Source organism: Antechinus flavipes, chromosome 4 (assembly GCF_016432865.1).
Source record: "Antechinus flavipes isolate AdamAnt ecotype Samford, QLD, Australia chromosome 4, AdamAnt_v2, whole genome shotgun sequence".
In the NCBI taxonomy this organism is placed as follows: domain Eukaryota; kingdom Metazoa; phylum Chordata; class Mammalia; order Dasyuromorphia; family Dasyuridae; genus Antechinus; species Antechinus flavipes.
The window spans coordinates 179,346,171-179,362,315 of NC_067401.1; the positions used below are offsets into that span (position 1 = coordinate 179,346,171).

Sequence of the window (16,145 nt, forward strand, 5' to 3'; positions counted from 1 at the left end):
TAGGTTCTCTCCCTTATCTCCACCCACAATTAAGAAACCACATGTGAAGTTCTGCAAAATATATCCATAAAAGTCAAATTGTGGGGGGGGGGGGAGGGAACAGATTTCCCACCATAGAAAATAAAAATGCTCAAGAAAAATTAAGTTTAAAAAAAAGAGAGAAAAAGACAATCTTGATTCAGATACAATCAGCTCCTTCTCTGGATATGGATAGGATTCTTCATCATTTAGTCCTTCAGAATAGTCGTAATCTTTGTACTGCTGAGAATAGCAAAGTCATTATATTTATTCAGCTTTACTCTGTTAAAGTAGAGCTCTGTTTCCAGGGTGAAAGGTACACTGTCCCAAGCTATTTTCAAAGATTCTTCTAGAGATCTGCCACAAGAACTCTTTTCTGCCTGCAACTGTTATCCCCGCCTATTATAGTTGTAAAAATCTAATGTGCTAAGGCACAGAATCCAGCGTTAGTGGTCACTGGAGCCAGGGCTGGGGCTGCACTGGTACAGTCTGCTCCAGGACTCCACACTAGACTCCCACTTTAGTGTCATAGACTGTTTCTGCTAAATTGCCTTCAGATGGAAAATGTTCTACTCCATCTTTTTAGATGTTCTGATGCTCTAAATTTTGTTTAGAGTCTTTATTTAAAGGAATTTGGAGAGGTTTGGGGGAGAGATTGGGCAAGTTCCTGCCTTCACCATCATGGCTCCACCTCTTTGCAATTGATTTTGATAGATAAGCTGCAATTATTACCTGGTAGCCTTTTTCCAAATACTTATCATCAGTATTGTAATAATAGGTCGCATTTATATGGTGCTTTAAGTTTTGTAAAACATTTTGCATATCCCAAGAAATTATTTTTCTTAGTGACTTTCAAAATGAGAAAAACCAATTTCATCAACTCCTTCCTTCACTCTTTCCTTCCTTTCCTCCTTTTTTCCTTCCTTCCTTTCCTCCCTCCCTTTTTGTCTCTTGTTTTTCATCTTCAAGGAGTACTTCCTATCTATCTTAGCATTTAATATGCTGTTTCTTCTTATCTCATTAATTGGGAGGATGTAATGACTATTATATTTTTCTTTAGCCTATAGCTGTTTTTATACTATTGTCTTTTTTTTTTTTTGAATTTGTCTCTTGATGTTCCTTGGTACCACAATAGCTTTTTATGGTCAGATTCTTTTTTGTAGTTGTTGTTTACTTATTTTTCCAGTCTATTTCTTGATTTTTAAATTTTATGTTAAAAGTTGGATTCTACACTGGGAAATGAATGTGGATTATTTGCATTTTTGTTTTTCTTCCCAGGTTATTTTTACCTTCTGAATCCAATTCTTGTACAACAAGAGAACTGTATGGTTCTGCATATATATATTGTATCTGGGATATACTATACTATATTTAACATGTATAAGACTTCCTGCCATCTAGGGGAGGGGGTGGAAGGAGAGAAGGGAAAAGTTGAAAGAGAAGTGAGTGCAAGGGATAATGTTGTAAAAAATTACCCATGCATATGTTCTGTCAATAAAAAGTTATAATAAAAAACAAATTGGTTTCTAGGAGACAGAACTGAATCATAATTCAGTTCTTCAAGACTTTGTACATTTGTTGATCATAGATTTTACTTTTAGAGTACCAATTGCCAATTTAAAGTTATAGATGATCTAAAAACTGTGATTTTCATTAGCCACAACCCCTTTTTCTACTTAGATACCATTCAACCATCATTGTAGTAGCATAGGGGAATTTTATAAGACCCATTTTGTATTAATTTTCTTTCATGGCTTACCACCACTAAATAATTCGTTTCCAAGTGCTGAGTTTTTATATGCTTGGATAGATTTATTGTTAGAAGGCAGTGATTTGATGGCATAGTTTTTGAGGATTCAAGCTTATCTCCATGTTACAATGAAGCTTTTGTGGAATTTTGTGGACTTTGTGGAATTTACCAGTAAATAAACATAGTGTTAAATTTCTGTACATGGGTTTGGGCATTAGGAGAAACAAAAGAATCAAATGCATATCTTTTTTTTTTTTCCATACCATAGAAGCACCATCTGGCAACACCGAGTTCAGTTCCTAGAAGAAAGGGCTCTTCAGCATTGGACATCATTTACCATCTGGAATGCTGGCAAACAAGGAAGAAAACTCTATAGAAGCTTATCCCCAATAAACCAGAAAAAGGTAGGATAGCAAAATAATGATCTCTATCATTATCAAAATAATTATTCTCTATCATTTTGTTTGCTCTAATGTTGTTGTTTTATTTTTTTTTAAATTAAAAACAACAACAAAAGAAAAACTGAAAAGGAAGACAAAACAAAACAAACAAGACAGAACCTTGTCATGTGCCCAGGAGAACATCAGGGAAGATTCAAAATATATAACAATAAATTACCAGTTAAAGAGAGGATATATAATAATAGAAATTATATTCATGCGTATCCATCTTTTCTTTACTTTCTTGTAGGTTGTTCTTCTGTTCTCTGCTGCACACATTTTTACTTTATTCTTTTTTCCCCTTTTCATCCCTCCCCACTCTCTCAAGAAGACTATAGTTAACCAAGGATTTTTTATGTATCCATATATAGATATATACATACACACACAAATGTTCCCACCTTTTCCCCCATCACCTATCTGCAGGAGCCCAGCCACCAACTACAGTGGTGTGAGATGAAGATGAATCTGGTTGTCCATTGAACTCTCCACTCATAGCTTTATCCTCTGAAAACTCTTCTTCTGCCACCAGCCAGCCAAATGGAAAATATTCTCTTTGCCTCGGAGAGAGGGCTTCTGGCGTAATTCCACTGAAATCTCCCAAAGTGCTCTGTGTCTGCACCAGAGTGCTCCTCTCCAATGCAGCTGAACTCTCTTCTGCGACCAGCCAGCCAAGTGGAATATATTCTCGAATAGATCTCTCATCAGTGGCCTTATATCTGATTCTTCTGAGAGAATGGGATTATGGGTTTTCTCTCATAGTGCTCTCTGGCCCTAAGAGCTTTAAGGGAGGTGTGAATTCACCAAGTTACAAAGTTTACTTTGTGAAGCTGGCATACTTGTGAACTCCGATGAGTAAAGGTGTAAACACAAGCATTGTACTAATTAGTTCTACTTAGTACCTTGTTTCAAGTTCTGGCCCAAAACATCTTCTTGTAAGATCAGATCAACAATCTATCAACTCTAATGAGTTAGCAGTTTGTAAGGATTCCAACACCTATCTTTCCTATCCTTGCTAACTTACTTTGCTCCTTAAAGTATTCTTCTGTAATGAGAAGAGAGAAATTAATTTTATTACCTGTTCTCTGTAATGTTCTCTGGTTCGGTTTTCTTGGGATCTCTGGGAGCATCCTTTGTTTCAGTTCAGTAATCACCACAAGAACAGCCAGGGGTTAAAGTCCAAATCCTTTATTGTCTCTTTCAAAGTCTTGTCTCTTTTCCTGGGGCTTTGGCTAGCTTTCTTGGAGGCCTTCTGGAGTCTTGGTTTCAGTGGAGGAAGTGCAGGAGGACAGGCCTGCCACCACAGGGTGTGAGATGGGATGAATGAATCTAAGTCCAAGGGCTTGTGCCTCAGCCTCCAGTCTGCTTCTAGTGCGCTTGTCTTCTGTGGCTCTTAGTCCCTGCTTATATGCTCCATACTGAGTATAAACTATTCATTATATCACTAGGAAACCATTATTTGTTGTAAGAGTAAATCAATCATACTGAATTGGAGAACATCATACTAAATTAGATAACCATTGTCTCTATCAATTCCACTGACTTAGCATCTTATAAGAATTCTTTGTTTCAAGTTCAGAATTCTGGCCCATAACGGTTCTCTAAGACTATAATTGATTATTTCACTTAATTTTAATTCAGATGCATTAGTGCTATTACTTTATTATGTTCATGTATATTGTTTTCCTGGTGCTACTTTTTTCTTTCTGCATAAGTTCATAAAAGTCCTGAGTGATATCCATGTTTAGTAACTTTGTCAAAGACAACTGGAGGTGAAGCATCATTAATGAATCTAGTAAATACTCTTTAGCGGTATGCAATATAATTCCTTTTAATAAATAAAAACACTGTAAATAATGCCCAATAACCTTACTTAATTTGCCCCCTTTAAAGTTGATATTGAGTCCTCAATATGCCTTCATTAAATACCAATTATGTGCCAGACAGAACTAGAACTAGCTGTGAAAATTTGAAGTTTTGGACTGTCTCCCACATAGCTAATTCATAGCTATTCACAAAGTGAATAGAACCCAACTTTTTTTTTTTTTTTTTTTTTTTTTTTTTTTTTTTGCTGAGGCAATTGGGGTTGAGTGATTTGTACAAGATCACACAGCTAGGAAGTATTAAGTGTCTGAGGCCAGATTTGAACTCAGGTCCTCCTGTCTTCAGGACTGGACTCTTATCCACTGTTCCACCTAGCTGCCCCCTAGAACCTTTTAACATAAAATTTAAAAATCAAGAAATAGACTGAAAAATGAGTAAACAACAACTACAAAAAAGATTATCATAAAAAGCTACTGTGATACCAAGAAACATCAAGACACAAACTCAGAAAAAAGACAATATTATAAAATTAGCTTTGGACAAAGGATCTTAAAGAAGAAGAAAAATTGGACAGAAGCCTAACAAGTATTCCTGAAAGAGCTGAAAAAGGGCAAAAAAAAGTCACTTAAGATTAGTAGAGGAAAATTTGGGGGAGAAATAAAAGCAATCCAAGAAGATTGTGAAAAGAGAATTAACAGTTTGGTAAAAGAGGCACATCCACAAAAAATACTGAGGAAAATATTGGCCAAATGGTTTTTTTTTAAAAAGGCATAAAACTTCACTAAAAAAAGATTTCTTTAAAAACCAGAATTGACTAAATAGGAAAAGAAATACAGAAGCTCACTGAAGAAAATAATTCCTTAAAAATTAGAATTCGGAAAGTTGAACCTAACATCTCCATGAGATGTCAAGAAACATTAAAACAATTAAATGAATGAAAAAAATAGAGGAAAGTATGAACTGTTTCTGAAAAGCATCTAACCTAGAAAATGGATTGAGGAGAGATAATTAAAAATTATTGGACTATCTGAAAGTCTTGATTAAAGGAAAAGCCTAATACTTAATATTTCAAAAGATCATAAAGGAAAATTGTCCCAAAATCTTAGAACCAAAGGATAAAATAGAATTTGAAATAAGATACTGGTCACCTTCTGAAAAAAAGTCTTAAAATTAAAACCTCCAGGAACATTATAGCCAAATTGCAGTGTTCCAGATCAAGGAGAAAATACAGCAAGCATCTAGAAAGAGACTCTCAAATATTGTGAAGCTACAGTCAAGATCACACATTTACAAGCTCCCACATTAAAGCAGCAGAGGACTTGAAATATATATTCTGAAAGGGAAAAGGACTAGGGTTCCAACCAAGAATAACTTATTCAGCAAAACTGAGTACAATCTTCCAGGAGGGAAAGTAGGTGTTTAATGAAATAGAAGACTTTCAAGCATTGCTGATAAAAGGACCAGAGGATTTGACATTCAAATCTAACACTCAGGAGAACTATATAAGGATAAACATGAATGAGATATAATAAGGGACTTAATAAGGTTAAACTCTTTACATTCCTTTTGGGGAAGAGGATGTATATATAATTCCTGATAACTTTGTCATTATTAGAGTAGTTAGAAGGAGTCTATATAGATATATGATAAGAATGTGAGTCAATCATGTTGGGATGTACTAAAAAAAATTAATGGGTAAATAAAAAGGGATGTATTAGGAGCAGGGGAAAAAGAGAGGAAAAATGGGGGAAATTACCATAAAAGAAACATAAAGAAGAGCTTTTTCCGTGAAGGGGGAAATCATAGTGTGATGCGGGTGGGCAAATCTTGAATCTCTTTCATCTTAACTGATTAAGACAGTGAAGAATTCACAATGCACACATAAACATGTGCACATAAATTTTGATAGTACATATATACACACATGCATGTGTGTACATATATATGTAGATGATATATCATATAGATGGTTATGTATGTATAATGTGTGTGAATATGTAATGTGTGTGTTTACATACACATACATATACTCAGATAGGTATTAAAATCTGTCTTACCCAAGAGGGCAGTAGAAGGTGAAGGAGATAAGAGAAAAAGGGGTGTGTGTGAAAGGAAGGACAGAAACAAAATGGAATTTTGAAAAGTTACAATGACACAGAGGGATAAATATTTAAAAAAATGATAGAGTAAAATAGGTAATCATAGTTATGAATGTGAATAGAATGAGCTCCTCATAAAATGGAAGAGAATAGCAATAAATAAATAGCTCTAAATTTATCTTCTCCCATATTATTTCTTCCCCAGGTTGTTGCATTCTGTGATGTTGATGAAAACAAGATCAAGAAGGGTTTCTACTCTTATGAAGACTCTAAGGTTTGTAATAAATGTTCATCATTCTGTCACTCTGGCTTTCATTGGTAAAATAAAATCATTTAGTTTAAGAACTAGGAAAACAATAATTCTTTAAGACTCCCCTTACATTGACTAGTTATAGAAAAGCACAAAACACTCCTCGTTTTGGAGAAAATGATAAAGAACTTTTTTATTCCTAGATTTTTTTTATTGAGTCTGCCACACATTTGATGTCATTGAAATATCCTGGGGTTTGTTTGGATGATCTGTGAGTTAATGGTTATTTTCTAGGGACTCTTACAGATACATAGTCTAAAAGTTATCAAAGTAATCCATCTTAGTTAATGTAATACCTAGGATATCCTTTGCAGTATGACAAAGAAATAAATGGCCTCCATTTAACACTGAAAATGTAGGGAGTTAAATAAGGTCTCAGTTTTAGGATCAGTGGAGTCAGTTTCCCAAGCAGAACTACTTTACTTTTCTTTTCTTTTTATTAACTGGAAAGTGCGTAAATAAAGAAAGCCCCTTCCCCACACCCATTTTAGTGTTGCTATATAATGTATCCAATAGACTTTATTACCTTTTTCATTTGTTAAGTGTTTTTAAAGTAAAATTTAGATATTAATTTTAAAAGATTAGTCGTAGTTTCTTTGGTGAATAAAAACAATGTCCTTTATGACTCAGTAATAATTTAATGAATGTTAACTTTACAATTTAAAATTTTCTCCTTTTTACTATCTGCTTGAATACATGGATTTACTTATTCTCTATTTGTGGTGATCTTTTACGCAACTAGTATTTTATACAAAAGTGTAAAGCCTTACGATATGTTTGGAACATTCTTTAAGGGATAGTGATTCAGGAAAACAGTTTGAATTTAAGAACAAAATCACTCCCCCTATATTAGTAATATTTAGGGGAATAGATAGGGATAATTCTACACCTGATACCCACTCTAGTTTCCCTCTAAGAATGAATCAAAGGCTCCCTTGATTAGGGATCAGTGAGATTTCAGAGACTGATGCTTCCCCATGAGCCAGATTTTGACAGATTCATGTAGATATATATATAAATGACATGCACACCATATATTTGCATGGATAGAAAGTATACACATTAAAAAAACCCCACAGATTTTTGAAAATTTGAAATACAAATAGTTCATTCTATTAAGTATTTAAGCACAAAATAATAACTTAATTCAGACCCATGAATTCATCCATTGGTATCTGGAAAACAAAATCAGAAAATGATCTCTAATTGAGTCTTAGAAAACTGGCGGAGTTCTGAGAGGTTAGATGATTTGACTGTAGTCACAGTATTGTCACTGGCCAAGGGATTTCAGACTCCAAGGCTAGCTTTGTATCAATCACATAATACCATCTCCAAACCAGTCCATCACATTCTGGAGCTGTCCCAAGTGCCTGGGGCCTCCTTGTTTTGGAATATCCAGAGGTCTTGTAGAGGGGAATAGGCTGATGAGCTTTTCACTCCCCTTCAATTCTGCTCAGACTTTGTGAACTCTAAAATCATTCCCCTTTACTGGGGCCTTTATCATCCCTCTCTCCCAAGCCCCTCCCTTTTGTTTTTCTTCTTTTGTGTGTGTGCATACTGCCTTCTTCTGTTTGAATGTAAATTATGTAAATGTATGTAGTGCATAAATTGGCTTTCTTCATATTTGTGTCCCCATCACTTAGCATGCTTAATAAATGCTTGTTACCTCAACTTAAAAAATAAAACAGGATTTTCTAGTTGCATATTCTAAAGAAATAGTATAGAAAGACCTGTTAATGCAGTTTTTTTTGCCTATAAACATTACTTGGACTTAAGTTGCTTCCTATAGTAAGGCAAATATCCTTGATTTTGGCAGCTAGATGGTGCAGTGGATGCAGCACTGGGTTTTGAATCAGGAAGACTCAACTTCCTCAGTTCCCTCACATACTTAATTAGCTATGTGACCCTGGACAAATCATTTAACCCACTTTACCTCAGTTCCTCATAAATGAGCTGGAGAAGGAAACAGCAAACCACTCTGATATTTTGGCAAGAAAACACCAGAGTGGGGTTACAGATAGTCGGATATGACTGAAACAACTGAAAAATAATGAAAAAAAATGTGTATAATATAATAATACAGGATTGTATTATTCCTTAGTCTTTTGTATTTCGAGTTAAACTTGTTTGTCAATAACACTAGAATGTTAGAACTGTAAGGGACATTCATGTTTCAAAATAGAGCACATCTGACATCAAAGGATTTTGCTTGAATCTCTTTTCTAGTAATTAATACATATATAGCCTTGGTCAAGTCATCTAATCTCTTTAGTTTTCAATTTTATTTTCAGCAAAATGAACTGAGATATATTTTGATCCTATGAAATCATCCAGCATAATTCCTACATTTTGCAGGATTTTCAGAATAAAAAGACAATGCAGTTTTCACTTTAGATTTGCCAAATGATGTGTCCAGATATTTCTAGGTATCTTCCATCCTTCAATACATCTCTGACTTTAGTAGTTTATTTCTTCAAGGAAAATCACACACTTTCTTATGCTGTGTAATTACTTTTAAAAATATTTTTTGTAAATGTATTACTTATTTTTAACATTGTTTTCTTTTTAAATTTTGAGTTCCAAATTCCCTTCCTTTGTCCCACTCCCTCACACACTCACTGAAGAGGCAAGCAATATGATATCAATTATACATATGAAGTCATACAAAATATAATTCCTATATTAGCCATACTTCCAAAAAAGCAAGAAAAATAAAGAAAACGAGGAAAATTATATTTCAGCTTGCACTTAAAGTTCTTCAGTTCTCTCTCTGAAGATGGATAGTATTTTTTTTTTTTATCATGAGTCCTTTGGAATTTTTTTGGAGCAATGTATTGATCAGAGTAACCAAGTCTTTCACTACAACACTGCTTGTTACTATACAATAGTACAGTACAATTGTACTATATTGTACACTTGTACAACAATCTGGTTCTTCTCACTTCATTTTTCATCAGTTTATATAGGTCTTGCTATGTTTTTTTTGAAACTATCCCCTTCACAGTAGTATTTCTTCGCAACCATATGTTACAACTTGTTTAGCTATTTCCCAATTAATGAGTATTCTCTCAATTTTTAACTCTTTGTTACTACAAAAAGAGCTGCTATAAATATTTTGGTTACATATAAGTTCTTTCTCCTTTTCTTTGATCTCTTTGGGATAATTTATTTAATATCTTATGTAATCATTAGCTTCTGTTATTTCAATTCTAATTTTTTTAACTTAGTACTTTTATTTTCCCCCAGTTATATATAAAAACAATTTCTAATATTAATTTTTAAAACTTCCAGATTTCCAGATGAAAAGTTCCATGTTCTCTCCCTTCCTTCCCCTCCATCCCCATCCTCTGTGAGGATATAAGCAGTTCGATATAGGTTATACATGTGTAGACATTCAAAACATTTCTATAATAATCATGTTGTGAAACCAAACATAGAACAAAAAAATCTCAAGGAAAATAAAATTTTTAAAAGTATGCTTTAATTGGTTTTCAGGTACCATCCATTCTTTCCCTGGGGATGGATAGCATTTTTCATCCTAAGTTCTTCAGCGTTATGTCATTCATAGTTGATCATCTTACAGTATTAATACTAAAAATTATTCATCCACTCCACAACTGACAGGCATCCCCTCAATTTCCCATTTTTTGTTCCCAGAAAAGAACTGCTATACATATATTATATAGGTCCTTTTTCTGTTGGGTTTTTAAAAATCTGTTTTGGGATAACATACCTAGTAGTGGTATTGGTAGGTCAAAAGATATACATGTTATCCTTTGGACATAATTCCAAATTGCTTTACAGAATGGTTGAATCAGTTCACAATCTCACCAATAATGCATTAATATCTCATGTTTTCTACATCCCCTCCCACATTTGTTCTTTTCTTTATTTGTGTCCTATAGGCCAATATCATAGGTATGAGATTATATGTCAGGATTATTTTAATTTGTATTTCTTTGATTAGTGGTCAGTTAGAGTACTTTTTTCATATGGCTATAGATAGTTTTGATTTCTCCATCAGAAAACTGCTCTTATCTTTTGATCATTTATCAGTTGGGGAATAGTTCCTATTTTTATGAATTTGACTTAGTTATCTATGTTTGAGAAATGAAGCCTTTATCAGAAATTTGCTTCAAAAATTTTTTTTACAGTTACTATTGTTAACTATATTCCATATTATTTTCCCCTCCTTCCTGATTATTCCATTTTCTCTCTTCTTTTACCCATTCTGATAGCTCTCTCTCCCAATCTGGCTTCTCTTCCATCACTTTCTCTCCCCCCTTTGCTCTTCTCCCCTACCCCTCCTATTTTCCTGTAAGGTAAGATAAATATCTATACCCAATTCAATGTATGTTATTACCTCTTTGAACTAATTCTGATGAAAGTAAGGTTTACTCAATCTCCCTCAATTTTAACCCCTTTCCCTCCACTGTAAAAAGCTTTTTCTTATCTCTTTTATGTGAATAATTTACTACATTCTACTTCTCCCTTTCCCTTTTCCCCCTAGTATATTCCTCTCTCACATATTAATTTTATATTTTTAGATATCTCTTCATATTCAATTCATACTTGTGCTCTCTGTCTATATATACTCTAACTGCTTTAATAATGAGAAAGTCCTTATGAATTATAAATATCTTCCCATGTAATGTAAACAGATTAAACTAAGTTAGATTCATAAGATTATATTAAGTCCTTTATGATTTCCCTTTTCTATTTACCTTTTTATGTTTCTCCTGAGTCTTATATTTGAAAGCCAGATTTTCTTTTCAGCTCTAAGTTTTTTCATCAAGGATGCTTTAAATTCCTCTTTTTCAGGCCTCATTTCCAAAATATATAGAGAATTGACTCTAATCTATAAGAAATCAAGCCATTCTCCAATTGATAAATGGTCAAAGGATATGAACAGACAATTCTCAGATGAAGAAATTGAAACTATTTATAGACATATGAAAATATGCTCCAAATCATTATTAATCAGAGAAATGCAATTTAAGACAACTCTGAGATACCACTACACACCTGTCAGATTGGCTAGAATGATAGGGAAAGATAATGGGGAATGTTGGAAGGGATGTGGGAAAACAGGGACACTGATATATTGTTGGTGGAATTGTGAACACATCCAGCCATTCTGGAGAGCAATTTGGAACTATGCTCAAAAAGTTATCAAACTGTGCATACCCTTTGATCCAGCAGTGTTTCTACTGGGCTTATACCCCAAAGAGATACTAAAGAAAGGAAAGGGACCTGTATGTGCCAAAATGTTTGTGGCAGCCCTGTTTGTTATGGCTAGAAGCTGGAAAATGAATGGATGCCCATCAATTGGAGAATGGTTGAGTAAATTGTGGTATATGAATGTTATGGAATATTATTGTTCTGTAAGGAATGACCAGCAGGATAAATACAGAGAGGACTGGTGAGACTTACATGAACTGATGCTGAGTGAAATGAGCAGAACCAGGAGATCATTATATACCTCAACAACGATACTGGTTGAGGATGTATTCTGATGGAATTGGATCTCTTCGATAAAGAGAGCCTTAATTGATCAAAGATGGACAGAAGCAGCTACACCCAGAGAAAGAACACTGGGAAATGAATATAAACTGCTTGCATTTTTGTTTTTCTTCCCGGGTTATTTATACCTTCTGAATTCAATTCTCCCTGTGCAACAAGAAAACTGTTCGGTTCTGCACACATATATTGTATCTAGGATATACTGCAACCCATTCAACATGTAAAGGACTGCTTGCCATCTGGGGGAAGGGTTGGAGGGAGGGAGGGGAAAAATCGGAACAGAAGTGAATGCAAGGGATAATGCTGTAAAAAATTACCCTGGCATGCGTTCTATCAATAAAAAGTTATTTAAAAAAAAATTCCTCTTTTTCAATGAATGTTCTGAAGGATTATAATCAGTTTTGCTAGGTAGATGATTCTTGGTTTAATTCATTTTGTCCTCTAGAATATCATATTCCAAGCCCTCCAGTCTTTTAATATAGGAGCTGCTAAATCTTATGGTTGTATAATATTTGAATCATTTTTTTTTCTGACTGCCTGCTGTATTTTCTCCTTGACCTGAGAGCTTTAGAATTGGGCTGTGATATTACTGGGAGTTTTCATTTTGGGATTTCTTTCAGTTCTATTTTGCCCCCTGGTTTTAGAATATCAGGGAAGTTTTTCTTGATAATTTCTTGAAAGGTGATATCTAGGCTCTTTCTTATTTTATTTCCTTTGATATTTTTATACCCTTTTTTTTTAACCATGCTGTCAACTCTCTTTTTGTAATTTTCTTGCATCACTCTTTTTTCTTTCCCCAATTTTCCACTACTACTATTATTGCTTTCTTTAACTCATTCAGGAATTCTTGTTGACCTTGGGTATAATTACCATTTTTATTTGAGGCTTTATGTTTTTAGCTGTTTTCACATTGTTATCTTCTGAATTTGTCTTGATCTTCCCTGGAATCATAATAACTTTTTATATCAAATTATTATTTGTATTTGTTTGTTGACTTTGAACTTTATGTTAATGGTGTTCACTCTTCACTGGGTGAGGTAGGGAGGCACTATTCCAAACTTCTGGATTTTCTGTATTGTAGTGTTCACCTCTGATACTGGGGTTCTGCAAGTTTTTGGTACTTACAAGTAGTGTGATACTAGGAGTGCTATGGTCACTGCTTTCCTAGTCTGTGCTCTGATCTTTACCAGGAATGTCCTCTTTTCCTTGGAATGATGACCAACACCTCTGCTATCTTATGACCCATCATCAACATTCTTCTCTGCCCTGAAACTGCAATCTAGAACCATAGGGGTTCAATTTCTTTTTTAACTCTAAATTTAATCAATTCAGTTGTCTTTTTGCTTACAGTTATGTTAATCTCTTTTATTATCCCCAACTGAGCCACAAAATAGAAATTTGTTTTGTTATTTAGTTGGAGATTTTAGATTTATTATTCAAGGTTTAAAAAAAAATCATCCTCTATTTACCCTGTTTCTTTTGTTGATGAAGCTTTTATAAATATGCTTTTTATCTTTGTTTTATTTGCATGCCATATGTCTTGGTGTGTTGTCTCATTTTCATTTTCTCTTTCTATAGACTATTTCTTGACTACAATTGGTTCTTTAAAATGGTTATTTAGTTTACATTTACTTTTTAATTCCTTCCTTATTTGTGATTAGTAAATGTCTGCTTTTCTACATTTATTGGCAAGGTAAAGGCCTTACATGATATATTCTTATGACTGTTTAAGAAACATGTAAATTCCTTTTTTCCCCCCTTTCACTATACTAGAGATCTATCATCTCTAATATTTCTAAAGTTTTATTCAGGTTTTTAACTTCTTTCTTGTTGAAATTTTGGTTAGGTTTTTGTAGGTAGCACCACCTCACTTCCCTTCCACCCACCCACCATTATTATCATATTACTATTTTTGCTGTAATTTGGGTAATTTTTCCTTTAAATATATACATATTTTGTTATCACGTGAATATATATTAGGTATTGATATGAATTTATTTATCTTCAAGGCATAATATAATTTCCCTGTTTATCTAGTTCATCATATCCATGTCTATTTGAAGTCAATATTGCTACTCCCTTTTTAAAAATGTATTCTTTTAAGTGTATGTGAATCCTTATGTTTCAGCTGTGTTTCTTGTAAACAACATATTGTTCGATTCAGCTTTCTAATACATTGTGGTTTCTTCTATTTTATAGGTGAGTTCATCCCATTCACATTCATACTAATGATTATTAATTATGTATTGCCCCCAATCCTATACTCTTTTAATAATTCCTCTCTTTAATCCAACTTCCTTTTTTAAAAATAAGAAAGTGGTAGGACAGAGGGAGTTGGTGTGACTTTTTAAGAATCTGTTTATTCTTGATTGCAGCTCTACTCTTTTCCTTACCCTATTTTTCTCCTTCCTTTTCTTCACTTTCTTTCCTATATTCTTCAAATTATTTTCTTCAACATTTTATTTTACTTATGACCATTCTCTTAGACTTAAAAGTCCTCTTTATGACTTCCAACTCCTCTTTACGACTTCCTTATTCCTTATCCTTCTATTTCCCCTCTATATTGAAATCTATAGAGAAAGGTGTAAAATCTATGTATATAATTTTGTTCAATACTCCTTTTTCTGGTATATATGAAAGGGAAATTCATAGGAAGTCTGCTTCTCTCATTTCTTCCTTCATGACTTCATACTGAGCCTAAGTAGGGAGTGCTACAGCTGCCCTAAAGATTCCAAAAGCTATTTACACTCCATTCTCTGGGAATTGCTTTCAATTTGATCTGCTTATCTATCCTGTTTATCTATATCAGTATCTCTGAAAGAATTTGGGGTTGCTCTCAGTGAATTCTTAAGTTAGATGAAGGAATCTAGAATCAAGTCAACAATATTTATTAAGTGTCTATTAGGTAATAAGGGATTGCTAAGTGCTTGAACCACAAATATAAGGAAGAAAATAGTCCCTTCCCTCAAGGACTTATACTGAAATGAGAGAAGACAAGAGAGAGGAAAAGTGGTGGGGGAAAGTACCTGTGTGCAATCTAGGAGAAGAATGAGAATGGGTTTGGACTAAGTACTTTCTTAAAATGGGAGCTGTAAGTTAGTTGATTAGTTGATTGTTGTCCTTCATTCTCTCTCTCTCTTTTTTTTTTTTAATAACTTTTTATTGATAGAACTCATACCAGGGTAAATTTTTACAGCATTATCCCTTGCACTCACTTCTGTTCCAGTTTTTCCCCTCCCTCCTTCCACCCCCTCCCCCAGATGACAAGCAGTCCTTTATATGTTAAATAGGTTACAGTGTACCCTAGATACAATGTATGTGTGCAGAACCGAACAGTTTTCTTTTTGCACAGGGAGAATTGGATTCAGAAGGTATAAATAACCCGGGAAGAAAAATAAAAATGCAAGCAGTTTATATTCATTTCCCAGTGTTCTTTCTTTGGGTGTAGCTACTCCTGTCCATCTTTGATCAATTGAAACTGAATTAGCTCTCTTTATCGATGAGATCCCCTTCCATCAGAATACATCCTCAAACAGTATCGTTGTTGAGGTATGTAATGATCTCCTGGTTCTGCTCATTTCACTTAGCATCAGTTCATGTAAGTCTCGCCAGTCCTCTCTGTATTCATACTGCTGGTCATTTCTTACAGAACAATAATATTCCATAATGTTCATATACCACAATTTACTAAACCATTCTCCAATAGATGGGCATTCATTCATTTTCTAGCTTCTAGACACTACAAACAGGGCTGCCACAAACATTTTGGTACATACAGGTCCCTTTCCCTTCTTTAGTATCTCTTGGGGTATAAGCCCAGTAGAAACACTGATGGATCAAAGGGTATGCACAGTTTGATAACTTTTTGAGCATAGTTCCAAATTGCTCTCCAGAATGGCTGGATGTGTTCACAATTCCACCAACAATGTATCAGTGTCCCTGTTTTCCCACATCCCCTCCAACATTCCACATTGTCTTTCCCTGTCATTCTAGCCAATCTGACAGAGGTGTAGTGGTATCTCAGAGTTGTCTTAAATTGCATTTCTCTGATTAATAATGATTTGGAGCATATTTTCATATGTCTATAAATAGTTTCAATTTCTTCGTCTGAGAATTGTCTCTTCATATCCTTTGACCATTTATCAATTGGAGAATGGTTTGATTTCTTATAAATTAGAGTC

General features: G+C 34.0%; 1 protein-coding gene across 3 annotated transcripts in view; it reads left to right on the plus strand.

Moving 5' to 3' along the window:
* The window catches only part of B3GNTL1 (UDP-GlcNAc:betaGal beta-1,3-N-acetylglucosaminyltransferase like 1), a 91,530-nt gene that overhangs the window by 70,845 nt on the left and 4,540 nt on the right, over positions 1-16,145 (plus strand). For all 3 annotated transcript variants that reach the window (XM_051995627.1, XM_051995629.1, XM_051995630.1), the window contains 2 exons: positions 2,037-2,172; positions 6,337-6,405. In XM_051995627.1, coding sequence (XP_051851587.1) covers positions 2,037-2,172; positions 6,337-6,405 — 205 coding nt within the window. The remainder of the gene's footprint in view (positions 1-2,036; positions 2,173-6,336; positions 6,406-16,145) is intronic.